The following is a 26,751-nucleotide window of genomic DNA, read 5'->3' as shown; positions in this document are numbered from 1 at the left end:
ATATTCCATTGTGTAAATACGTCACATTTTCTGTATCCATTTTTTTTGTTGAGGGACATCTAGGTTGTTTCCAATTTCTGGCTATTATTATTAGAGCAGAAATTAACATGGTTGAGCAAGTGTCTTGGTAGTAGAATGAAACATCCTTTAGGCTTATTCCTAAGAGTGATATAACTGGATCTTGGGGTGATTGTACAAGGTTGAGCTCCCACCAGCCATTCATGAGTATTGCCCTCACACTACATACTCACTAATATGAGCTGTCACTTGTTATTCTGACAGGTATAAGAGGAAATCTTAAAATAGTTTTGATTTGCATTTTCCTGATGGTTAAGGTTGTTGAACATTTCTTTAAGTGTTTCTCAGTTATCTGAATTTCCTCTTTGGAGAATTCTATCTAGATCTGTATTTCTGTTTTTTCAATTTTTAATTGGGTGGGTTGTTATCTTGATATGTAATTTTTGAGTTCTTTATATGTTGTGGATATTAGCCCCCTATTGGATATATAATTGGTTAAAAATGAAAAACTATTTTCCCATGCCATAAGCTGCTACTTTGTCCAAATAACAATGTTCTTTGCCATTCAGAAGTTTCTTCATTTCATGTGGTCCCATTTATTAATTTTGATCTTAGTGTCTGCATTAAAGATGTTCATTTCAGAAAATCTCCTGTGCTTGTGAGTTCAAGGTTACTCTCCACTTTCTCTTCTATCAGGTTCAGTGTACATGGTTTTATACAGAGGTCTTTGATTTATTTGCAGTTGACTTTTTGTACAGGTTTTTAAGTAGGTAAATATTTATATTCTTCTACAAGCATAGATCCAGTTTGACCATTTGTTGAAGATGCTACATTTTTTTAAAGTGTATGTTTTTGTTTCTTTATCAAAACCTCAAGTGTCCATAAGTATGAATTTGTGTCTGGATCTTCAGTTCAATTCCATTGATCAATATGTCTGTCTTTGTGCTAATGCCATACTAGGGGTTTTTTATTACTATAACACTGTATTACAACTTGAAATCATGGATAGTGATACTTCCTGAAGTTCTTTTACTGTTCAATATTGTTTTAGATAATCTGGCTTTTTTGTGTTTACATATGAAGCTGAAAAATTATCCTGTTGAAATCTGTAAACAATTGTGTTGGAATTTTTATAGGGGTTCCATTGAATCTATAGATTGCTTTTGGTAGGATGGCCATTTATACTACATTAATCCTATCAACCCATGAACACAGACTTTTCCATCTTCTGAAAACCTGTTAAATTTCTTTCTTCAAAGACTGGAAGAAAATATTTTGTCATACAAGTCTTTCATTTGCTTGGTTAGGGTTTCCACCAAATTATTTTATATTATTTGTGGCTATTGTGAAAGATGATGTTTCCATGATATCTTTCTTAGCATTTGTCATTTGTATATAGGAGGGTTACTGAATTTTATGAGATAACTCTGTATCCAGCTACTTTACTGAAAGTGTTTATCAGCTGAAGGAGATTCCCACTAAAATGTCTTAGGGTCACTTATATATACTATCATATCATCTGCAAATGAAGATACTGTGACTTCTTCCTTTACAATTTGTGTCCCTTTGATCAACTTCAGTTGCCTATTGTTCTAGCTAGGAATTCAAATACTGTATTGAATAGGTACAGAGAAAGTGGACAGCCTTGTTTCTATTGCTGATTTTAATAAAACTGCTTTGAGTTTCTCTCTGCTTAAATTGATATTGGCTATGGGCTTACTATAAACTGTTTTTATTATGTTGATATATGTCCCTTGTATCCGTAATCCCTTCCAGACTTTTAACATGATGAAGTGTTGAATTTTGTCAAAGGTTTTCTCTGTATCTAATGATGTGGTTTTCATTTTCATTTTGTTTATATAGTGGATTATATTTGTTGATATGCATATGTTGAACCATCTCTTCATCTCTGAGATGAAGTCTACATGATCATGGTGGATGATCTTTTGAATGTATTCTTGGATTTGGTTTGCAAGAATTTTATTGAGAATTTTGGCATCTATGTTCATAAGAGAAATTAGTCTGTAATTTTCTTTCAGGGTCTTGATATGGTTTTAATGTAGTAGGGAGGGGAGAAAAAAGCAGAGTCAGTGAGAAGCCATATAGCCCTGTTGGAGACAGATGCCAAAACTTTACCTGGTAAGCCACAGTCTCATGGCAATACACAGATTAATAGAAATGGGTTAAATTAAGGTATAAGAATTAGCTAATAAGAAACTAGAGCTAATGGGCCAAGCAGTGATTTAATTAATACAGTTTCTGTGTGGTTATTTTGGGGCTGAGCAGCCGGGAACAAACAAGCGGCCCTCTTAAAACAAATTGGCACTCCAACATGGTCAACTAAAATTCATTTAAAAGCTGAAAGAGTTTGAGAAGAAATTCTAGACACACACACAAAAAAAACAGAGTTAAGCATGGCTTAATGCTGTGGCTCCTTTAAGAGAGGTTTTCCTGATTCTGGTAGCAGAAAAAAAGCTGTGTGACTTTAAAATGGTGGCTTCCTGGGCTATGCTGCCAGCACCAACTCTGGCTCTTCCAGGAAGTCCAGCTATGGAGCATTTAAATGGGTTCCGTGAGCAGAGTGCTACATCTTGCTTAATGGCAACATAGACTCATTGCATTCCTAAAAATGGATCAATGTACATGGCTCTCAGAGGCAGTGAACAGACCTCTGCCATGTTGGATTGGGCAGAGCCAAAAGACAAAGCAACCTTAATACTAGTCAAGCCGTTTAACATTTTAAGAAACCATACTGGTCAGATAAACAATAATGATAGATTCAGACATAAAAGACCTCTAAATGAGATACAGTGTGTTTAAAAATGTACATAGGCTTCGGAGAGAGAAGAAAAAGAGTAAAGAGACAGTCAAAGTAATATATAGACAGTCATAGATTAAAGAGTAAAGATAATAAAATAAATATTAAATTTGTACAAAAAGTAATAGAGTAAGAAAAATAAGGCATGTAAAGGTGGAATATGCACAGAGAGTCTGGATTGTATATATTATGGTTTTTTTTTATATATTTTTTGACTGTGAAGGAGCTAAATACAGAGAGACATTTTATTGTACAGGTTGCTAAGCTAAACCAACACATATATCTTAAAGGTGTCTTGACTTCAAAATATGGGTCTAAACTAAGGATTTGTTGCTTTGGAAAAGAGGTTCTTTTGTTTCCACAGAAGATGAGAACCTATGGATTCCTTTCAGACTAATGTGGTTTGATAAACCAAGACCCCCAAAAGGTCACCGTGAAACCCCAAAAATATTCTGCCCAACAAATAGCAGGAAGTAGTTTGGAGAGGACTATGCTCATTTTCCCAAATATTGTCAGTAAATTTTTGTTTACATTTAAAAGGGGATATGCTATAGAGATTTGCATTGGTATGGATCTTGATTTATTGATACATATTTAAGGTCAATTTTGTGATATGTGTATTTCTGCTCTTGATTAAGGTATTGTGTTTGTACAGCTCATTTAAAAATGTAATGTATAATTAAGAAATACAAGAATAGATAATCATCTAGAATAGTCAAGCTTGCAGTCATGTTAGTTAGGTCTTCTAGATGTACAGAGATATATTTCAGATGGATAAGTATTCTTCAAATCTTTCAGATACCTTCAGAATATGACATTTAAGGTGTTCAAGAACTTAGGATTTTTCATAACAGTGGTACACATATGCTCCTGACCGCACCAATTGTTTCAAGAGGAGGGTGGGTATCAAAGACTCTCCTTATGGAGTTTGCTAGCCGTTTAGGCAAGAAACTACTCTTGCCTGGACTGCTTGATGTTATGCTCTATGAACTGGACATGCAGGACTCACAGAAAACTGACTGCTGAACTTGCCTAAAGGAATCCTTTGGGATTCCTGCTTCATGAAAGAGTCTACCAGATGTTCTGTAGGTCACAGAAGAAAGCAACTGATGGACTTTGCCATTACAAGGCAGAAGAGATCTTCAAATTGCCTGCTTCATGGAAAAGTTGTTGGATACTATGGGGCCTATAGACTGAAGATTGGATGCACAAATGGTATAGAACTTTGGGTGACTGTCCAGGCAGTGAGATATCTCTATCAATTCTAGAGTTTTGGAAGTTGATTACAATGGACTTGCCATTTACTTAGGTAATATTATATCCTTCTGAAATCTTTGATGGAATTAAAGAATAGATAGTAATAATATTAGTTTTCCTTAGTTATGATAAAAGATAAAATAGATATAAATATTTTAACTGTAATTCTTGTTTGATACTTGTTTTTTATGTGTAATTTTTCTGTGTTAAAATTAAAAGCTTCTTTTTATTTAAACAAAATGGGGAGATGATGTGGGATTCCCCCTGTATACTGTGAATACCATTGGTTAATAAAGAAACTGTCTTAGGCCTGTGAAGGGCAGAATATAGGTAGTCAGGGAAAACTAAAATAAATTCTGGGAGAAAAAGAGCAGAGTCAGTGAGAAGCCATGTAGCCCTGCTGGAGACAGATTCTAGAACTTTACCCGGTAAGTCACAGCTTCATGGTGATATACAGATTAATAGAAATGGGTTAAATTAAGATGTAAGAGTTAGCCAATAAGAAACTAGAGCTAATGGGCCAAGCAGTAATTTAATTAATACAGTATCAGTGTGGTTGTGTCAGGACTGAGCAGCTGGGAACAAGTGGCCCTCCTACAACATTTGAGTATCAGGGTGACTATGGAATCATTTAATTAATAGGTCAATGTTTGTTCTGTTACTATTTCATGGAATAATCTGAAGGGAATTGTCATTAACCCTTCTTTGAAAGTATGGTAGAATTCCACAATAAAGCCATCTGCTTCTGGACTTTATTTTTTGGTTGGAAGATTTTAATGACTACTTCTATTTAATTAGGGGGTTGTAAGTCTATTTACATTGCTTATCTGATCTTGATTTAACTTTAGTAAGTAGTATGTATCAAGAAAAGTATCCATTTCTTTTATATTTTCCAATTTAGCAGAATACAGGTTTTTTAAAATATTTATTTGTTTATTATGTATACAATATTCTTTCTATGTGTATGCCTGCAGGCCAGAAGAGGGCACCAGACCTCATTACAGATGGTTGTGAGCCACCATGTGGTTGCCGGGAATGGAACTCAGGACCTTTGGAAGAGCAGCCAGTACTCTTAGCTGCTGAGCCATCTCTCCAGCCCTGGAATATGGGTTTATAAAGTATGTCCTTATCATTCTCTAGATTTCCTTGATGTCTCTTTTTATGCTCCCTCTTCATTTCAGATTTTGTAAATTTGGATATTCCCCCTCCACCTTTAAGCTAATTTGAATAAGGGCATGTCAATCTTATTGACTTTCTCAAAGAACCAAGTCTTTGTTTTATTAATTCTTTATTTTGTTTTGTTTCTATTTTATTGATTTCAGCCATGAGTTTGATTATGTCTTATCTCTACTCCTTTTGGGTGCAATTTCTTCTTTTTGTTCTAGAGCTTTCAGGTGTGCTGTTAAGTTACTAGTATAAAATCCCTTTGATTTATTATTATATAGGTACTTAAATGCTACAATTTTGCTTCTTAGAACAGCTTTGATTTTGTAACATACATTTGTATATTGACTTTCATTCTCTTGTATTCTGTTGGTTTTTCTGGCATCTGTGGTTCCTGTTTATTTACACAGATTTTCCATTTCCAGTATTTCCTCAGTTTGTGTTTTCTTTATTGATTCTATTACAATTTTCAAGTCTTGAACTGTTTGGACTGTTTTTCTCACCTGTTTAATTGCTTTTTCATGGTTTTATTGACTTTCTTTAAGAGGTTTACTGATTTCTTCAAATTTTTTGTCTTTTCCTCTATTTCTTTAAGGGAATTGTATATTCCTTCTTTAAGGGTCTCTATCATCTTCAGAAAGTTATATTAAAGTACATTTTCTTCTGCTTCTTCTGGGTTAGAATGTTCAGGCCTTCCTTTTGTAGGACCATTAGGTTCAGGTGTTGCCATATTGTTCTTTAGGTTACCGAATGTATTCTTGCCTTGGTGCCTACCTATCTCTTCCTCCAAGGGGTGCAGTTGGAGCCCATGCTTCAGAAAGTCTCTCTTCCTCCAATTGGTGGAGGTGAGGACTGTGGTTTGTGTTTACTGTTTCTCTTGGTGCAAGCAAGGCTATGCCTCAGGTAGTCACTGATGTGGCTCTGGGTCCTCCTCGCCAAATGCAGTCAGAGCTAAGGCTCCAATGGTCGTAGGTGCAGTGGGGCATGGTTGCAGGTGTGTGGAGGCTGCTCTGGGGTTTCAGGTTTGGTGGTTAGCTGTGGGGCATTGGATGTTCCTCTGTGTGCTAGGGCCTGGAGATCTGGGTTATTCAGCTAGGAACCCAGATACCTTTCCAGGGGTATCCAGGGTCAAGGCTCCATTGGTCAGAGATGCAATGTGTGATGGCTGTGGTTGTGGGAAGGCTGCTCCCAAGTCTCTGGGGCTTCACTGAGTGAGAAAAGGTCATGGAATGTGCCTTCAGGGGCTAGGGTCCAGAGAGATGTCCTCCCCAGTCATGAAGCCAGATGTTCACCACTCCAGGGCCAGTCAGGGCCAAGGCTCAGGTTGTCAGAGATGTGATGGTAGATGGTAGCTGCTGTGGAGATGCTGCTCCTTGGTCTCCCTGACTTTTTTGGGTGGGGTTAGGGCACAGGATGTGTTCAAAGTGCTGGGCCCTCCAGTCGCAAACCTAGACACTCACCTCTCCAGGATCAGCCAAAGTAAAGGCTCCAGTGGTCAGAGATACAGCAGGGGATGACTATGGGTGTGGGAGACTGCTTCCAGGTCCCTGGGACTAGTTGGGCTGGGGTAGGGCATAAGATGTGCCTCCCGGGGCTAGGGTACCGAGAGCTGGGCCCTCCAGCTATAAACCCAGACACTCACCTCTCCAGGTTCAGCCAGGATCAAGGCTCCAGTGGTCAGAGATGTGGGGGGGATGGCTGCAGGTGTGGGCCAGGGATTGTATTTATATATAACAAAGGAAACAATTGCCACAGTAAAGAGACTGCCTCCAGAATTAGGAGCTGTGAGAACCCATGCTGCTGCTTCTGGAAGTCTCCAGTCTCCACACTGATTAGCTAGAACTTCCAACAAGGCAACCTCTTCACCCCTCATCTGCAGAACCCAGAACCCACTCCCTGTAGCTATAGGCTTTGCCTATATGGATGTTTTATGTAAACAAAAGCACACAATAGGTGTCTGGTTTCTTACACCCAGTACAATGTTTCAGTTATGAACACACATATGTGGAGTATACATCAGTACTTCACCCCTTTAATTGCTGGGAAATATTCCATCATATGGTTAAGTTGCAGTTTGCTTATCTTTTATCAGATAATGAAACAACATTTCACTGCATAGCCCAGGCTGACTTCAAACTCATAGTCTTACTGTGACCACCTCCAAAGTATTGGGACTACTGACATATGCTCTCATGCCTGCTATACAATGCTGTTATAAACATGTACAAATTTTGTATGGGCATATATACCTAGGAGCAGATAAGCTGAGTCATGTAGTGACTCAGTGTTTATAGGAATGACTAGACTCTTTTCCAAAGCAATTTCACTCAGGATGGCAATGAATGGAAACCAACACAAAACTGTTGGGTTGTGCTTAACAATTAACTTAAAATGTACTAACTGAATTATGCAATGTACTAATAAATGTACTTAAATACTTAGATTTTTGGTGATACTTTGTTTTGTTATTTGATTCTCCAGCATGAACTTTGTACATGACAATATTGTGCTGAAAAGTGAAAAGATTGGGCCTATGTGAGGCTTTCCTCTTCTGTCTTCCCACAGCTCTTAGCTACTCACAGTTTACTGCGTATGTTAACTGACAATACAGTTTCTCCCATACAGGCAAAGTTCCCTCATCAGAGCTGAGAATCAACAGAGACGGGCCTGTCTTAATCTAATACTATATTTGTTAGAATATCTTAAAGTCTTCATGTGTAAAACTGAAATAAAAGACTGGATCTGATAGAAACATCACTTATAAAGGTTTTTAATGAAAATATTGTGCTGTCACAATCAGAGGGACTCCCCCAAAGGAATAAGCTTTATTTCTGACTGGAGTCAAAGAATAAAATCCTTACAATTTGTCTTCATCATTAGTGAACCTGGGATGTTTCCTATATTCTACTTAAGTATAATTATTCATGAACTATCACAGTTAAGAAGCATACAAATTTATTTTCTGATATATACTTCTCACATTTAGTTCTCTAGTATGTTCTTACAAAGTTCTCTGGAAGTAAGTCCTGTTCATGTTCTCAGTCATCTGTCACCCATGCAACTTTGTGTCCATACTGTCTAGCAGATACCACACTTTCTTCTGTCTTCACAGATCCTCACTGCTCTCACCCTTTTCCATTTTGTCATGACTCTCCACTTTTTCAGTATAATTGGAACTCTCTGATGTATTTTCCTGCAGAAGATTTTGCTCCCCCTTCACTTTCTTCTTCAAAATTTTTTCCCTTCTTTTTGTCCTAATAACTGAAATATAGAAATTATATTAATGAGGTTGGAGTAATTGAAAAACAGAAATGAAAACAAAGGGGTGAGGGGAATCCAGAAAAAATAAAGGTATTTTCAGAGAAAAATAAATGATCTACAAAGGAAAGTAAAAATATTTTGATTTTATTCTGGGTTTTGGTTTGGGGGTTTTGCTGTTTTTGCTATTGTTTTGGAAACAAGATCTTGCTATGCATTGCAAGCTGGCCTTGAATTCACCATCCTGCTACCAATTCCGAAGTGCTGTGATTCCAGGTGTGAGCCACCACCCTCAGCTGGAATTTGACTTTTAATATGATTACATTCTATGTTCCAGCCTTTCAAATAGCCAATAATAACTCAATGTAATAAAAAGACAATGGAAAATATTTTCTATGGGTTCCAAAGGCTGTCAGCCTTAGTAGGCATCAATCATCACTTCTGCCTTTAGTCTGTCTCTTTGGGTCTGAACACATCAAAGCAATGGAACTGTTTAAGAACAAGGTGAAGGATGTTGTTGTGTTTGGACCAGACACCGAACTTTACACGTTGAACCTGAAAACCTTCACAAAATCAAGCGTGTGAAGTATTTATGGCATCCTCTCATTACAAAGACATGGAGATAAGGCCCTTCCACTGGGAGAAACGATGTCTGTTGTATGTACCTGGAACCCATTTCTACACCAGGCTGAGGTAAATGGGGTGTCTGCTTGTAGATATTCTAAATGCAGGAATGATGCACCAATAATAAGCATGTTCGAGGGAAAGTTTCGTGCAAAACAAAGTGTTTTTCTGTCTTGGATTCTTGGAATCGGCTTATACTGAGAATCAAGCAACTAGACAAGTACCCATTGAGCCGTGGAGTTTGATGAAAATGGTTCATTTTTATACAAGTACTCAGACTCTATTTGATTCCAGTTATATTTTCTTATGAAAAACCAAGCCACCATTCCCAGCCTTGGATCTAAGAGGACAAAGCACCTGAGCCGATGAACTTCCCCAGCTCCTCATTCTCTGGCTGTCGTTTAGAAGACTCATCCTGGCCTTCATCTTCTGAGACCTCCTTCTCATCTAAAAGGGGAATCTCGACCTTTTCATACAACATTGCAAGCTGCTGTTGTTCCTCAGCTTTTACCAGCCGACTGGAGAAGGACAGAGATGAATGTGAGGGCAGTAGGGCAGTATGGTTTTGGTTTTGTTTTGTTTTGTTTTACAGTGAATCATTCTGTTTTATAGAGAGGGTTTTTAAGTTTTATTTATATGCATGTGTATATGGGAGAAGGGAGGTGGCGTCATGTGCCTGTGAAGACCAGGGAAGAGAAATCAGATCCCCTGGATCTGGACTTACAAGCAGTTATGGGCCTCCCAACCTGGATGCTGGAAGCTGCATTCTAGTCCTCTGCAAGAGCCTAGAGTGTTCTTAACCCTGAGCCATCACTCCAGCCAAGATCATATAATTTTCTACTCAAGAGAAATTGTTTATTTATGTTGGTAGATGGAGAACAAAGGCAAAAATGTATATTTCTGTAAGACTTCAAATTTCTCATCTGACCCAGTTAATTTATGTCAACAAATTCTCTGATAGTACCAAATCTCACAACTAAAGCAGGACTGGATATAAGTGACATACTTAGACTAGATATAAAATTCAAGGGGCTGGAGAGATGGCTCAGCGGTTAAGAGCACTGACTGCTCTTCCAAAGGTCCTGAGTTCAATTCCCAGCAACCACATGGTGGTTCACAACCATCTGTAATGAGGTCTGGTGCCCTCTTCTGGCCTGTAGGCATACACACAGACAGAATATTGTATACATAATAAATAAATATTTTAAAAAAATTCAAGGAATTTACAACAGAAATCACTATCAATGCACTATGATGCAAAATAAAATTAATGTAGAGAAAGACACAATGAACAAAATGTTAAGATTTTAAATAAATGTAGGATACTATTGACAGTTCCTTTTACAGAGCCTCTAATACCCAGGCTTGGCCCAGCAGAGATCCTGTACTTAACTGGAGTTAATGAGACAGATTGGTCAGCAAAGAGTTTGTCACACAAGGCTGAAGACCTGAGTTCAATCCCCAGTACCCACATAAAAAGTCATGTGCGATGGTACACACTTGTAACCCAACACTGGACAGGCAGGCAGGCATGTTATTACCACACCTCACTGACTACCCATCTAACCTAGTGAGCTCTAGATTCTAAGAGATCTCAAGAAACAAGATGAATGGCACCTGAGAAATGACACCTAAAGTAGACCTTGGCCTACAGCCACACACAGCAACACACTCACTCACACACAAAGAAAGATGTTGCTGATTTGTAAACTGGGATTATTCTGATTTTATAGCACTACATAAAAAAATATCATTCAGCCTTGTGTTGGTTTAAATTAAAAATTACTCCCAAAGGTTCATAGGGATTGGTACTATTAGGAGGTGTGGCCTTGTTGGAGGAAGTGTGCAGGGCGGAGAGGGTGTGGGTAGAGATTTGAACAATAGAAACCCTAACTAAGACAGAAGTTGGTATCAGGGACTGGGGTATTTCTGTGATAAGCAAGACCACGTGTTTGATTTGAGGAATGAGGGCTTTGGGACTTTGGGATGGGAAGGCAATGGAATGCTTTCCTAGATAAGTATGGCTTATTGGGCAACACATAAAGCACTGGGCATGGAAGACAGTGGTACTGAGGATGATTTGAAGTGTATGGGCCAACTCAAAAGGTTTCAGATGAGAAGAATATTCATGTGTGGCTTGGAAGCAGGTCTTGTGATATTTTGGCAAAGAATATGGATGCTTTCTGTACTTGTTCCAAAAAATCTGTCTGATGCTTAATTAAAAATTATGGGTTAACAGCTTTGGCAGAGGACATTTCAAAACAACTGAACATTTATTCTGTTGCTTAGTTATTAGTGGTCAGTACTATGCAGATCTATAATTAAATGGAGCAAGGTAAGCAAGGCAAAAATACAAAATATACAGTTTGAGAAGAAGAGGAGCACTAGGAAAGAGTTTAGAGAAAAGTCTGATGTTAAATGGAATACAGGGAGTGGTGACCTCAGGGTGAGACTCCCACTACCTATGCTTCCAACTTATGAAAAGGAACTAACGAACAGCGTAGGTCCAGGTGTGCAGTACAAGCCTTTAATCCCAGCACTCAGGAGACAGAAATAAATGGATGTCTCAGTTTAAGGCCTGCCTGATCTACATAGAAAGTTCCAGGACAGTCAAACTTAGACAGCAAATGAAACCATCAAAAAAAGAAAACTGGTAAAGATGCAATTGAAGGAAAAGAGTCTTGTTACCAACCCCGCAGCAAGCAGCAGAACTTGGCAGCTTCAGCCATGTGGTTTTAGCTTAAGAGTCAAGGATAGAAGAAAGGGGTTGTGGAATCTCCCTCCATGGCTAAGGAAAGCCACTGAGCCTAGGCGTGTGCGAGGGGTATCCCTGCATGGAGGCCTTTGTGTGAAGCTGTGAAGGAGAAGCCTGAACTGCCTTGGAGACCCTAAAATGATGGAGATAACAGCACCATGGATACCTGCCAAGAAAAGTTGCTAATGGGGAATGGAGCCAGTCAAAGTGAGATAAGTGTGTTGCAGTCAACAAAGCAGAATAAAATTGGAGACCTGAAGACTATTTTGACATCAGACACAGAGATGCAGAGTTTGGAATTTGCCCAGCTGGTTGTCAGTCTTGTTTTGGTCCAGTCTTTCCTCACTATGCTCCCTTTCCTCTGTCTTGGAGCAGTAATGTATATCCTGTGCCAATGAATATGGGAAGTTTGTGATTTGCTTTTGGATTTTGATTTTACAGGAGATTGCAGTGAAGATACTATAAAGAAACTTTCTGAGAAGAAACTTCAACCTTAAACTTTCAAACAATGGTAAGACTTTGATAGATTCGGGGGACTTTTGAAGTTAAACTGAATGCAGTTTTGTATTATGGTATGGCCACAAGCTTATGGGGGCAAGGAGTGAAATGTGGTGGTTTGAATGAAGAAAGGCCCCCATATTATGAGATGAGGACTTATTGGAGTAAGTGTGACTTTGTTGGAGGAAGTATGCCACTGGGGGTGGGCTTTAAGGTCTCAAGTGCTCAAGCCAGACCCAGTGTCACTCTCTATTCCTGCTGCCTACAGTGTCCAGATTTTGAATGTTCAGCTATTATCTTCAGGACCATGTCTGCATATGTGCTTCCATACTTCCAGCCATTACAATAATGAACTACACCTCTCAACTGTAAGCCAATCCCAATTAAATACTTTCCTTTATAAGAGTTTTCATGGCCATGGTACCTCTTCACAGCAATAGAAATCCTAAGACAATCCTGATTAGTGAATTTTTAAACACCCCCTTAAAGTTTACAGTTGAAGTAGGGCCTTCCTCTCGCCACTGTCAGTCCAGTTCTGTAAGCAGATCTGTAGGTAGCTGTTTCTGTTTGATGTGGAAATGGATGACAGTGTTTTAATTCTCCTGACAAACTTAACTGCCTAGCTCTATGAGACTTGTGTAACAAAAAACTTTTTTGATGATTAGCTTAATTGTATTCTAAAAAGCAGTGATATAGGAAAAGCAATTGTATCATCCTAGATACAAGTTACAAAATGGCAAAAAAAAAACTTCTCACAATTCATTAACTGTATTAAAGATATTGATTCAGACAAAGTGACACATTGGTCCCAGATGAAAATTTTTAAAGAATTCAAAAATACACAGGAGAAAAGATAATTATTTTAACTCAATATTTTCAAATGTTGATATGAATACAAAAAGTCTATAATAAGCCAAATATCCAGAAACAATCTGTGCTTAGCATCTTGGTGTAATCCTATACTCCAAATCCAAGCCAAAGGCAGCATAAGCTAAATTGTGAGACCCTGTCTCAAAAAAAAAAAAAAAAAAAAAAAAAAAACTTCTTCTCGAAAAAGCTTTTTAATAAATGTCTTTATTTGCTATACTCAGGAGGCCATCAACTTTAATGGAGGTTTGTACTTTCTTTGGCTATTTCTGTAGAATTCTAGGCTTAATCAGAACCACAGAATGTGGTCCAAATAGCATGATGCCACTTGGACTTAAAAGTTTCAAAATGATGATGCATTTGGAAAAGCCCCACCCAATGTGATTAAAGTATGCTTATGAAATTCTCAAAGAACAAGTAAAAACATTTTAAATATTTTTAAAGATAAGAGTTTTACCCCAATATCTAAATTCTAAAACTCAGTCAGCAAAATGATTGTCACCCAAGCCTGAGGTCCTGAGTTAAATCCCAGAGACCCACATAAAAAATGAAGTGTGTTGGTACCCATTTGTAACCCCAACACTGTGGAGATTCTGATTATTTCAGTTCCTCCTCTCTCCCTCCTCCTCCTCCTCCTCCTCCTCCTCCTCCTCCTCCTCCTCCTCTTCCTTCTCTTCTTCCTCCTCCACATCCTCCTCCTCCTTGTCTTCCTACTACTACTACTTTGCTAGCATAACAAAATATCCACATTAAGTGTAATGTGGTCATAGTAATTTTGTTATTAGAAGAAATGTCACCATCATCGTCACCATCCTCTGACACTAAATAATTTTCTTGTGTTATTTCCTGCCCTATTAGTTAAGAACAGGGGAGGTTATTTGGCATATACTTACTATATCATATAGGAGATTATGAGTCCACATATCAGGGCAATGGCAAAGGCTATACTAGAAATTGAAATTACATGAACAAGACCAGGTCTACGTGGAATTGCTGCTAAAAATAGAAAGAAAAGAAGTTTGTTACAAAAAAATTGGCAGTACTTTTAGAAATGACATCCCTAATTTTTGAAAAATTAGGAAACTAATTGAAAACTAAAGTTAGAGACATCCCACTTAGAGCTGAGTGCCCCAAAGTCTCTCAGTCTCTGTACATTGTTCAATTGTGGGTCTCCATGTTAGTTCCAATCTATTACAAGAAGCTTCTCTGATAAGGGTTAAATGATGTTCTGATCTATGGGTATAGCACTAAATCATCTTATTGCTGTTTCTTTAGCTGGATAGTAGTAGGAGGTTTTCCAGTAGGTCCCATGACCTATCAAGTATCTGGTCCTTGGCCATATTAACAGTGTCAAGTATGATCTTTATTTCAAGGAGTGGGACTTTAATCCAATCAAAAAGTAATTAGTTACTCTAGGTATAAGGGCCAGTCAAAGAAACACACCCTGACCCTGAAACCAGAGTCAAAAGCTTAAAAGAAGCCAGTGAAAAAAATACACTTTGGTCTTGAAATCAGAGCCAAAGAAACACAATCTGCCCCTGATCAACTCAGTACAAAAAACAATCAATTCCTAAGCAGGAAAAACAACCAATCCCTGAGCATGAAATCCAGTCAATCTCTGAGTTTATTCATATTCAGGGATTGAAATCTGATCAATTCCCACCCTGAAACTCTCCACCCTTGGGAAACTCTGCCCCTAAGAAGCTATATATAAGCCCTGTACCTGCTCAGTTAACTGCTGCCTTTTTCCACCCTGGCAGAAGCAGCCATCCTCCTGGTTCTCCCTCCCAATTAATATCTTGAATGATGTTTGAGTAAGACCTTCTTTTCCCAGATTGGAGTAGAGAAGTAACAACTTTACTGAAGCAGAATTGTAACACTTTAGAAACTCTCCCCTGCCAGAGCAGAGTTGTTACATTGGGGAAACCTTTCCCTGAATCAGGGCTATAAACGGCTACATTTAAGGTGACTTTGTGGTATTCCTTAGCTCCTGACTTCCAGGATCCCCTTCCATCTGAATTGCAATGTTTACAGTAACTCCCATAACATTTGTGTCACTATTGCACCAGTATATCTTGAAGGTAGGTCACTGTTTTAAGTAGTACTGTGGTTATTCTGACTGGATGATACTGTTGATTATGCAGAAGATGAGGCAGGAAAATTGTAGTGGAGCTGATACACAGAGACTGTGGCACAAGACCTGCCCAAGGTTAAGCCGGATAAAATCTCAGGGAATGAAATGAGGAAGTGAACACACAGTCCCACCCCTATCCAAGAACTTATTTGCATTCAATGCCTGCTGGGAGGGGGGAATCAGTTCCCTCCAATGAAGTGTCACTACAAGGCAGGCCCCATGCTCAGAAGAAGCTGGACAACACAAGACAAACTCAATGGGTTTTTTTTAATGTGCTTTTTGCTTTGTTGGGTATTTTTGTCTTATCTGATTTTGTTTTGTTGTTGTTGATAGCATTAATTTTTAGTTTTGGGAGACTTGGGGGTTTTTTGAGAGAGAGACAAAGAGACAGAGAGAGAGAACATGAATTTGACTAGGTAGGGAGATGGGAAGAATATGTGAGGAATTGGGGAAAGAATATTATCAAAATATATTGTACAATCTTTTTAGTTAAAAATTGATTTTTAACAAATCCTGAGGTTAGCTCTCTGTATCACATTTGCAGTCAAAGATATGATCTCTCTCTCTCTCTCTCTCTCTCTCTCTCTCTCTCTCTCTCTCTCTCTCTCTCTCCTTCCTGTCTTAGATGTCAACTATCATGCCACCCCTGCCATTACAGACTCTCCTCTGGAGCCTTAAGCCAAAGTAAACCCTTCCTCCTATAAATTGATTGTGGTCATGATATTGTATCACAGCAACAACAAAGTAATATACTTGATAAAGGAGGCAAGAGACTCTTCAAGGCACTAATACTTCCTACAACACTCCCATTGAGGAGAGGCTCCTCAATATTGTTGACCTCATTTGAGGGTCTGCCTGCTGAAAGACCTGGATAAATCCAGACCCCTCTAGCAGAAAAAAAAAGAGCCAAAAGTCTAGAAGAAAAAATAGAGCCAAAAATCTAAGCAGGAAGAGAAGAATCAAAAACCTAGATTAGCCAGTTCAGTGACTGTTTCAGGAACTAGCTGAAGATAGAGTTAGATTATAATCTTGAGAATAATCTTGAGAAAAAGGGAGTTACCCCCTTGTGATCAATACTGATACTTTCGGAATTTTTCAATGATCACTGGTATTTTCAGAATTTTCCAATGATGCCCTCCCTACACCCTTTGGTTTACTGGGTTGTGGTTTCTTCCCTTAAATACCCCTTCTTCCAGGTACTCGGGGTCGAACTCTCTAACTCTGCATGGGAAATGAGTTTTGGCCCCAGTGCACTGGTTCCTGTCCTGTCAATAAACCTCATGCGATTGCAGCAAGGATAGTCTCTCATGAGTTCCTGGGGGGTCATGTTATCCCGAGACTTGACTGAGAGTCTCCCCACTCTGGGGGTCTTTCTTTTGGGGGCTTGTACAGGATTGGTGACCACCCTTGTCTCCAAAGACCCTCCTGGAGGTGAGACATTGTCTGTGTGTCTGTGTCTTTGTGTTTCCATGCCAGCTGAATTCAGGTTCGGGTTCTCTACTTTCTGGTTTACAGTCATGTCTGTGTCTTTGTGTTTCTGTGCCAGCTGAATTCTGTATAGGTTCTGTATTTTTGGTTTTAGTTTTGCAGTCACTCACATCTCAGGAGGAGACAGAGGGAGTGATCAGCAGACGTGCTAGGAGATCACCGACTGCCACCATGGGAGACATCCCAGGAGGTGAGAAGGGACCCAGGGATGCCTGGGAGATTCTAGTCTGGGTGCTGCTGAGGATACGGAAGTTCTGCTAGAATGGAGGAACTATACACCCTCTATGCCATCTGTATTCCTGGTTTTGTCTGTCTCAGTGGAGATGGACATTTGTTTGTTTGTTTGTGTGTCTTGTGTGTCTTTGGTCTTTTGTTTTGTCTTACTTATTACTTTGACGAATGGGACAGACTGTGATGTTGACTCTGGATCAGTGGTTTTGTCTTTCTAAGTTTTGTTAAACCTTTGTCTGTGTGTCTTTGGTCTTGGTTTTGTCTTATGCACAGGTAGCATGTTCAGTTCTGTGGTGAGATAGGTGGGTGGAATTTCTCAGTTCTGTGATATGACATGTGAGTGGTGTGGTCAGTTCTCTGTAGAGACATGCATGGATAGCGGTCTCATTTCGATAGTAGGGCAGGTCACAGCCATGAAACAGCTCAAAGCTGTGTCTTTGGTTTGTTTGGTGCCATTGTCCTGTATGACTGTGTAATGTATGTTGTGCTTTTGTCCTGACTTAGACTGACGCTGATGTACTCAAATCATGATTTCTTTGACTTTGATATTATGACCACTTACAAGAATTTAGAGATAGGGCCATAAGCATAGGGGTATATTTCATAAAAAAGAAGTCAGACTCGGCCCCAAGCATGTGGCTGTGGGGAAGCATGCTTGTATGGATGGCTGGGCTATGCAGCCTTGCTGTTAAAAGGTATTGAGGTTGCCAGACACAGTTGTAGAAGGCAGATGTACCCCAATAGGATTTCAAACACTAAACAAAAAAAAATCGGAGGGTAATCGCTATGGCCTAAAGAGGTTAACAATCTTTTTTCCCCAGTGCTGCATACCACCCTGCCCACCCCACCCCCCCCACCCCCGTGCTGGTGGACAAGTTCCCTCCACCTGCCCTGGGAGCTGCACGCCTCAAACCTCTGGTCAAAGCTGACCAAGGCTTGGCTCCACGGGTGAAGAACTCTTTCAGGTTCTATGGGTTATAAGTATTATAAGTATCTGTCATCATTTATAGGGGTTGGTTACAAATTACTGTTAGTTAATGTTTTTAAAAAAAAAAAAAAAAACCTATTGTTGGTCTCAAATGTTTCACACTGGTACAGATTTTTATATACTGTTCTTGTTTAAAATGTATCCATACATCCCCACTGAGAAAAACCAGAGACGACTTTGGTAAGAGTTTTTTTGTTGCAAAAGGAGCAGAGGGCTTCATTCCTGTCAGGATCCCGGCTCTCTGGCTAGTTTTACACCAGAAATAATTACACGGAAACTGTATTCATTTAAACACTGCCTAGCCCATTAGTTCTGGCCTATTATTGGCTAACTCTCAAATCTTGACTAACCCATATCTTATAATCTGTATGCCACCACGAGGTCGTGGCTTACTGGCCTGAGCCTAGCCAGCTTCAGTCTCAGGAAGGGGAATCATGGCGTCTGCCTGACTCTGCGTCTTTCTTCCAGCATTCTGTTCTGTCTACTCCACCCACCTATGTTCCAACCTATAAGGCCAAGCAGTTTCTTTATTAATTAACCAGTGAAAGCAACACATAGAAAGAAGACCCACCTACATCAGTTTTTATGTTCTCTAAAAGGCAAGGCAGAATTTTGGGTGCATTGTCTAAAAAGCAAATGAGATTTTTGCTATGTTGTCTAAAAAGCAAGAGCGATTATTGGTATATTGCCTAAAAAGCAAGAAAAAATTTTTGTATGCTGTCTAAAAAGCAAGAGAGATTTTTGGTATGTTGTCTAAAAAGCAAGAGAAATTTTTGGTATGTTGTCTAAAAAGCAAGAGAGATTTTGGTTAAAAAAATGTGTAAACAGAAATGGGCCTTATCTAGTTCCCTGTGTATGTTTTCAAGGTAAAATTTAAAGCAGGTAGGGAGCAGCTGACAGTCTATTGCTTCAGGGCTATCCAAGGGGCCGCAAGACGCCCCACTAATTTGGCCAAGGTAAGAGGTTTTTCAGGGGCTGGTTGAACCACCGTCTGTGTTTCTTGAACATTTAAAGGAGGCTTACAGGCGTTATATTCCCTTTGACCAAACCTCTGAGGGTCAGCAAGCAGCGGTAGCTATGGCCTTCATAGGATAGTCAGCATCAGATATTAAGAAAAGTTACAGCAGTTAGAAGGGTTGCAGGACTATACCTTGCAAGAATTGGTTAAGGCGGCAGAGAAAGTGTTTCATAAGTGAGATACTGAGGAAAAGAAGTGAGAGAGGGGGAGGTGGGAGGCAGAAGAAAGAGAACTGGAGGGATCATAGACAAGAGAGAAATTTGACTAGAATTTTGGCTGCAGTGGTAGGAGAGAAGGGAAAGACAGGACCTAGACATATAGGGAATCTGGGCAACAGAAGACCAAAGATGAGTGAAGATGGACAGAGGCATCCCTTGGAAAAAGACCAATGTGCTTATTGCAAAGAAAAGGGACATTGGGCAAGAGAATGCCCAAAAAAGAAAGGAAGAGCCTCTAAGGTACTGGCCCTAGAAGAAGATGATTAGAGGGGACAGGGCTCGGACCCTCTCCCCCACACCGAGGGTAACCCTGGATGTGGAGGGGACCCCTATGGATTTTCTAATGGACACAGGGGCTGAGCACTCTGTGCTGAAACAACCATTGGGGAAGCAAAAAAATACAAAAACTATAGAAAATGGAACAACTGGACTGAAACAATATCCGTGGACCACCTTACAAACTGTAGATTTTGGGAGAGGACAAGTGACTCATTCCTTCCTGGTTATCCCTGAGTGTCCCATGCCTTTATCAGAAAGAGACTTGTTAACAAAGTTGAAGACCCAGATCAGGTTTACTTGAACCAGACCAGAGGTGATCAAAGCCTTTTGTTGACCGAACAAATGACCTTCGCTCCCCCTGCTGTCCTCAATCCCGCTACCCTACTGCCTGAGACTGACGACTCCTCACCTACCCATCACTGTGCTGACATTTTGGCAGAAGAAGCTGGTACCCAAAATGATCTAAAAGATCAGCCTTGGCCTGGGAGTCTAAGCTGGTATATGGACGGCAGCAGTTTCATGGTTGAAGGTGAGTGGAAAGCTAAGGCAACAGTGGTGGACAGGAAGCAAGTATCTGGGCCAGTAGCCTCACTGAAGGGACGGCAGCCCCAAAAGCTGAACTTGTGGCTTTGATACAAGCTCTATGTATGGCAAGGGGAAGTCTATCAGCATCTACACTGACAGCAGTGCTTTTGCCACTACCCAAATACAGGGAGCAATATACAGACAAAGTAGACTGTTAACATCTGCAGGAAAAGACACAAAAAATAAAGAAAAAATTTTGAGCCTTCTTGAGGCCATACATTTGCCATCATACACTGTCCAGGACACCAAAAAGCTCAAGATGCTATGGCTAAAGGAAATCAGATGGCAGACCTAACCACTAAAGAGGCGGCCCAAGGAGCAATGATCCTGGCAGTCAAAGAACCCAAAGATTATTATGATATCAGTGAAACCAACTTTAGATACACCCCTGAGGACTATCAAGTTATGGGAAAATTAGGACTGGTAAAGAAAACCCCATATGGGGCAGTAGAGAAAGAAGGAGGGAAACTAGTCCTCCCACAAAAAGAAGGACACAAATGTGTTACCAACTTACATTACCTGACCCACTTGGGGGCCAAGAAACTAAAAGATGTGGTTAGGTCCTCTGACTATTATGTTATAGTACTCTCTGACGTGGCAGAAGTAGTCAAAAGCTGCGAGGTCTGTGCTATGACTAATGCAGGACACTCCATATATGTACTCCTGAGAAGAAGCTCAGGGGCGACTGGCTTGGGGCCTACTGGGAGGTAGATTTTATAGAAATTAAGCCAGCAAGATATGGTAACAAGTACTCATTAGTTTTTATAGATACTTTTTCAGACTGGGTAGAAGCTTTTCTTACCAGGACTGAGGCAGCCAATGTGGTGACTAAGAAGATCATAAAAGAAATCTTCCCGAGGTTTGGGATACCCAAGGTCTGATAATGGACCTGCCTTTGTTGCCCAGGTAAGTCAGGGACTGGCCACCCAACTGGGGATTGGTTGGAAATTACATTGTGCTTACCAACCCCAGAGCTCAGGTCAGGTAGAAAGGATGAATATAACCCTAAAAGACACTCTGACAGAATTGGCCCTAGAAATTGGCAGGAATGACTGGACAGCCCTCCTTCCCTTTGCTCTGTTCTGGGTTAGGAACACCCCAATTTAAACTCACCCCTTATGAGATCCTATGTGGGGGACCACCAACGCTCACTGAGTCCAGTGGAGTGTATAATCTTGATGCTATTCTTTCTAGACCTTTATTTGCCTGTCTAAAGGCCCTTGAAGTTGTGAGACGCCAGATCTGGGAACAACTGAAGGAAGTATGCATCTCTGCCTGGATCCACACCTCCCACGTGAAGCGAGCTCCTGAACTACCCAAATTGCAGTATCTGGGGCTTTTAACAACAATACCAGTCAGGATGCTTGTGTTTGGGGAACTAATCATAGGCTGCCTCTTACTGAGGTTATATAAAGAGACTCTTAAGAGCCCTAAGACTCCTGACACCAGGTACTTGGTTCCCAATTTAGATAAATGGTGGGCTTGTAGTACAGGCCTGATACCTTGCATGTCAACATTGGTTTTTAATGACACGAAAGATTACTGTGTGCTTGTACAACTGGTACCTAGGGTCTTTTATCATTCAACTAACACACTTGAATATGAGTTTCACAAGCACCCAACTCGCTTTTGACAAGAACCTATTTCTCTGACACTAGTGGTAATCCTGGGCCTTGGGGTAGCTGCTGGTGTTGGGACAGATACCACTGCCCTAATAAAGGCCCCCTATTACTTTAATGAATTAAAACTAATTACCTTCATTAGAGAAAGAATAAGTGCTGTTCAGATTTTGATGTTATGCCACCAATATAGCGCTTTACAAGGTCAAGATGATACTGAAATCTAGTTCTATGATCAGAACTAGGTACTAGAAGAAGTGGGGAGATGAAAGACCTGGATAAATCCAGACCCCTCTAGCAGAAAAAAATAGAGCCAAAAACCTAAGCAGGAAGAGAATAATCAAAAATCTAGATTAGCCAGTTCAGTGACTGTTTTCAGGAACTAGGTGAAGATAAAGTTAGATTATAATCTTGAGAATAATCTTGAGAAAAAGGGAGTTACCCCCTTGTGATTATCACTGGTATTTTTGGAATTTTTCAATGATCACTGGTATTTTCAGAATTTTCCAATGACGCCCTCCCTACACCCTTTGGATTATTGGGTTATGGTTTCTTCCCTTAAATACCCCTTCTCCCAGCTACTTGGGGTCAAACTCTATACCCCTGTGTGGGAAATGAGTTTTGGCCCCAGTGCACTGGTTCCTGTCCTGTCAATAAACCTCATGTGACTGCAGCAAGGACGGTCTCTTGTGAGTTCCTGGGGGGTCGTGTTATCCCCAGACTTGACTGAGAGTCTCCCCACTCTGAGGGTCTTTCACTGCCACCTAGCCCTAGCTAGTGTTCAATCTTGGAATCCTGAGAAACGAAGAAAGGAGAAAAAAGACCCAAGGAATGGACATTTTTCTTTCTTTTCCTTCTCCTCCTCCTCTTTCTTCATATTCTTATTCTTATTATTCATATTCTTTGGATAAACATCAATTTTCAAAGGAGAAAAAAATACTGCCAGACATTCTAATACATCTTTAATCTCAGCACTAAGTAGGGAGAGAGAAGTGGATCTCTGTGAGTTCAGAGCCAGCTCAGGCTACAGAGTGAGGAGAGCCTGTCTCAAAAACAAAACATAAGACTGCATAGTCCAGATTACAGAAACAGTTTTGAGGCTGGAACAACAGCTCAGCAGGGAAAAACACCAACCAGAAAACCTATCAGCCCAAGTTTGTCCCCCTACAGAGTGGAAGGAGAGAATAAAGTCATGAAATATGTCCTCTGATGTCCATCTATCCATAGGCATCATACACACAGAGACACAGAAACAGATTTTAATTCATTAAAAATGCAATAATTTTAATATTTTTCAATTTTACTCCCCCAAACCCCAGACTTTCTTCTTGTGGTCACCTCTTATTCAAGCCCTCATTCTTACACTATGGATGTCACTATAACAACACTTTTCACCTATAGATTTGCTGACCCACAGCACCTGTAACCTGTAGATAAATTAACTCCTTGCCCATAGATATACTAACCCTTGATAGTAATTCTTGTCACCAGGCACCTCCCATATGTCACCTTGGCTTATGATTAAGATACTGCCCTAATGGCCTAGAGGTGTTAAGTTTCTGTAGTAAAAGGAAACCACAGGTCAATTCATGGTGTAAACCCAGATACCTGCTTTCCAAGAGTTGGATCTAAGGACTGCAGAAGGTGCCGTGAACTCATGAGTTGTCTCTGAAGGCTCAGGTGTATCACTAGTCTGTGATGTTTCTGAAATTTAAAAGTAAAGAAGAATGATTTTTGTACAGAGAGGCAGGACTAAAGCAGAGCTGAGAAACAAGAGGAAAGAGCTTGAATGCTGAGTTTAGGAAATTCTTATGTGAATTTTGCTACAAATAAGGAGTAAGAAATGGCTCAGCTTGGTGACTGCATAAGCCCCACCTCCTGCAGCCCCAATAAGTTAGTCTTGATCACCTGATATGCCATTAAAAATGTGTGTTAAAGAGACATTCAACTGATGCTTTAGGAAGTAGAACAAATAAGGGGTCTAGTGACCCCAAATTCATCCTTGGAGTAGTAATATGAGCATTAGGTTTAAATTGAAGCAATTAAACAGTCCTAGTTGAGGTGGTCCTCCCAGAATTTTCTTGGCTCCAGTCTCAGAAAGTGGATGATGCAGGTTAGCTTGAGAGATACCCCTTAGAGATTATCATGTGTAAGAATCTGACCCAAAGTAAAAAAGAAGAACACAGTGGAAGTAGAGGTACCAGGCTTTCGTCCTGCCTTCCCCTCCACCATTAAAATAGATCCCAGCCAGGTGTGGTGGCACAGGCCTTTAATCCCAGCACTAGGGAAGCAGAAGCAAGTATAACTCTGTGAGTTGAAGGTCAACCTGATCTACATAGTGGGTTCTGTGGTGTAGGAGGTTCTTCTGTTTGTGTGTTGCTTTCATTGGTAGAATAAAGAGACTGCCTTGGCCTTTTGATAGGGCAGCCCTTAGGTGGGCAGAGTAGACAGAACAGAATGCTGGGGAAAAGGGAAGTGTGGCAGACGCCATGATTCTCCTGCCTGAGACGGATGCTGGTTACACTTATGCCAGTAAGCCACAGTCAAGTGGCAATACACATTAATGGAGATGGGTTAATTTAATTAATATGTGAGAGTTAGCCAAGAAGGGGATGGAGATATTTTGCCAGGCAGTGTTTTAATGAATACAGTCTGTGTACTTACTTTGGGTGTAAGCTAGCCAGGCGGCAGGACACAGCCCGTCGCTCCTTTTACTACAGTTCTGAATCAGCCAAGACTGCATAGTGAGACCATGTCTCAGAAAAAAAAAATACTATTTTTTTTAAGTAAACACTATTCCTAGTTCAACATTCTGAGTAAAAAGTTAAAGCAATTGTTAGAATAAGAGCTTCAGTGGCTCCCACAGAAGCCTCTCTCCCTTTGTTATCAGCTGGGAGCCCCTCTTCTTCCCTCTGCTGCACAAATAATTTAAGGCAGCCTGACTACATGTAAATAGAAAACCCTGGATACTTTTAAGAGAAAGAATCATGTTTTATTTGTTGGATGGAAGTTTTTAGAACTGCACCACACTCTGTGTGGCAATAATAACTCACTGTGGTGGTCTAGATGTGAATGGTCCTCCATAGGCTCATATATTTGAATGCTTGGTCCCTAATTCATGGAGTATTTAGGACAGATTTGAAGGTGTGGCATTTTTGGAGTAGGTATGTCACTGAGAGTCAACTTTGAGATTCCAAAAGACCACACTGGGCCCAGTCTCCCTCTCTCTCTGTCTGCAATTTGCAGATTAGATGGGAGTTCTAGCACCAAGCCTATCTTCCTGCAGCCACATTCCCAGCCAAGATGATAACCATGATGGACAATGGGCTAATCCTCTGAAAACTATAAACAAACCCCCTAATTAAATGCTTTTCTAAGTTGCCTTGGTCATTGTGTCTTCCCCCAGCAATAGGACAGTAACTAAAATACTCACCTAATAAACCTCTTACCCTGAGGGGCAGTTTGTCTCAGATCCTTCCTCTAGATCCTATCTCCTCACTTCTCTCACCTCAAAATCTATTGATATTGCATCTATACTCGCAAATACTCAAGGCATATGCACTCATACAACACACATATATATCACGCACACTTATACCACATGCACACACCATACATACACTTGTGTACAAACATATGCCACACATGCACATGCACACACCCATACACTGCACATATCACACACACACACACAATACACTACATATATATACCACACCACACACACACCCACATGCACACCCACATACATCACACACGCACATACATATACTGTACTTACCACACACACATAATACACCACATATATATACCACACCACACACATACGCCAACATGAACACACATACACTGCACATACCACACATGCATAATATACCACATATATGCATCACACCACACACACATATACACACACAATTACACCACACATGCACACACATACACCATACACACAAATAAACTACATATACACACTACATACATACAAATACACCATACACACACATATACTGCACATAGCACACACACACAATATACCCATATATACACCACACACACATACACTACACATGCACATACACACATATATCATACATACCATACACACACAATACACCAAATATACACACCACACCACAGACACAGCCCGTATATGCACATGTACACACATTACACACCACAGACCACACATACACACACAATACACCACATATACACACCACACACACCCGGCTCTGATCTTCCCCTCAATAAACAATACAGTGACTTACTTGAGGTTCCTGGGGTTGAATGAAGTACTGAAATGAGGTCTCTGGGTTCTTCCACAAGAGCTTTTGATCTTTGTAACTGTCTACTCCCTTGAAAAGAAAATTTGTAGCAGTGAAATATAATTAACTTCTCTTTAGTTCCCTGAAAACAATCTTTAGTTCCCCCGAAATAAGAAAGGCCATTGCTGAAGCTACCTGGTGAGTCCATTGCTTTCCCATCTGTGTAAGGTAAGCAGATATGAAGTAGGCATTCCAACAGAAACCAAAATAAAAACATAGAGGAACTCTGAACCTTGACCATCATTCTAAAACTATCAGTTCTTTTTCATACACTAGAAAGAAGTGTTTATCTAACAGCCCAGCGACTGGAGAAGCAAGACATTGCTACCCATGGAATGTTTGGGTTCTGATTTAGAGCCCCTAGTGTGAGGTCAGTTTACTGTGCTGTCCTGGAATTCCTTCCCAGAACCAGAGCAGCCAAAGAGACTGACTAAATGAGCTTGGTGTCCTATAGCAAGGCAGATAGGAATGAGACTAGGTCCGTGCCTTCAGGGAGAATGCAGATTAGGGAGGAGGTGGGCAAGAATCTTGATTCAGTGTGACAAGTCAGAAGTGACAGATGCTAGCTGCAGTGCCACACATGTGCAGTCCCAGCGCTGAGAGG

General features: G+C 40.2%; 1 protein-coding gene across 1 annotated transcript; it reads right to left on the bottom strand.

Moving 5' to 3' along the window:
- Window positions 1–8,363: 8,363 nt before the first annotated feature.
- Window positions 8,364–26,388, bottom strand: C2H19orf18 (chromosome 2 C19orf18 homolog). The gene is made up of 6 exons (XM_057760498.1): window positions 26,283–26,388; window positions 26,091–26,177; window positions 23,428–23,523; window positions 14,153–14,255; window positions 9,497–9,657; window positions 8,364–8,518 (listed from the first exon to the last, which is right to left on the bottom strand). Exons 1-6 carry the CDS (start codon window positions 26,386–26,388, stop codon window positions 8,364–8,366), a joined length of 708 nt encoding a protein of 235 aa, XP_057616481.1.
- Between the last annotated feature and the right edge of the window lie 363 nt (window positions 26,389–26,751).

This window comes from Chionomys nivalis, chromosome 2, assembly GCF_950005125.1.
Source record: "Chionomys nivalis chromosome 2, mChiNiv1.1, whole genome shotgun sequence".
NCBI classification, from domain to species: domain Eukaryota; kingdom Metazoa; phylum Chordata; class Mammalia; order Rodentia; family Cricetidae; genus Chionomys; species Chionomys nivalis.
Note: the sequence above shows the minus strand (reverse complement) of the source record. Positions and strands in the feature narration are given on the sequence as shown.

Bases quoted from the DNA above. Each gene is read 5' to 3' on its own strand.
- C2H19orf18 (XM_057760498.1), bottom strand. From the start codon at position 26,388: ATGGTCAAGGTTCAGAGTTCCTCTATGTTTTTATTTTGGTTTCTGTTG. The intron at 14,256-23,427 runs GTATCTGGGTTT...TTCTATTTTTAG, and splicing joins ATCCAACTCTTGGAAAGCAG to CAGCAATTCCACGTAGACCT. The intron at 8,519-9,496 runs GTGCTTTGTCCT...TCTATATTTCAG, and splicing joins GGGGAAGTTCATCGGCTCAG to TTATTAGGACAAAAAGAAGG.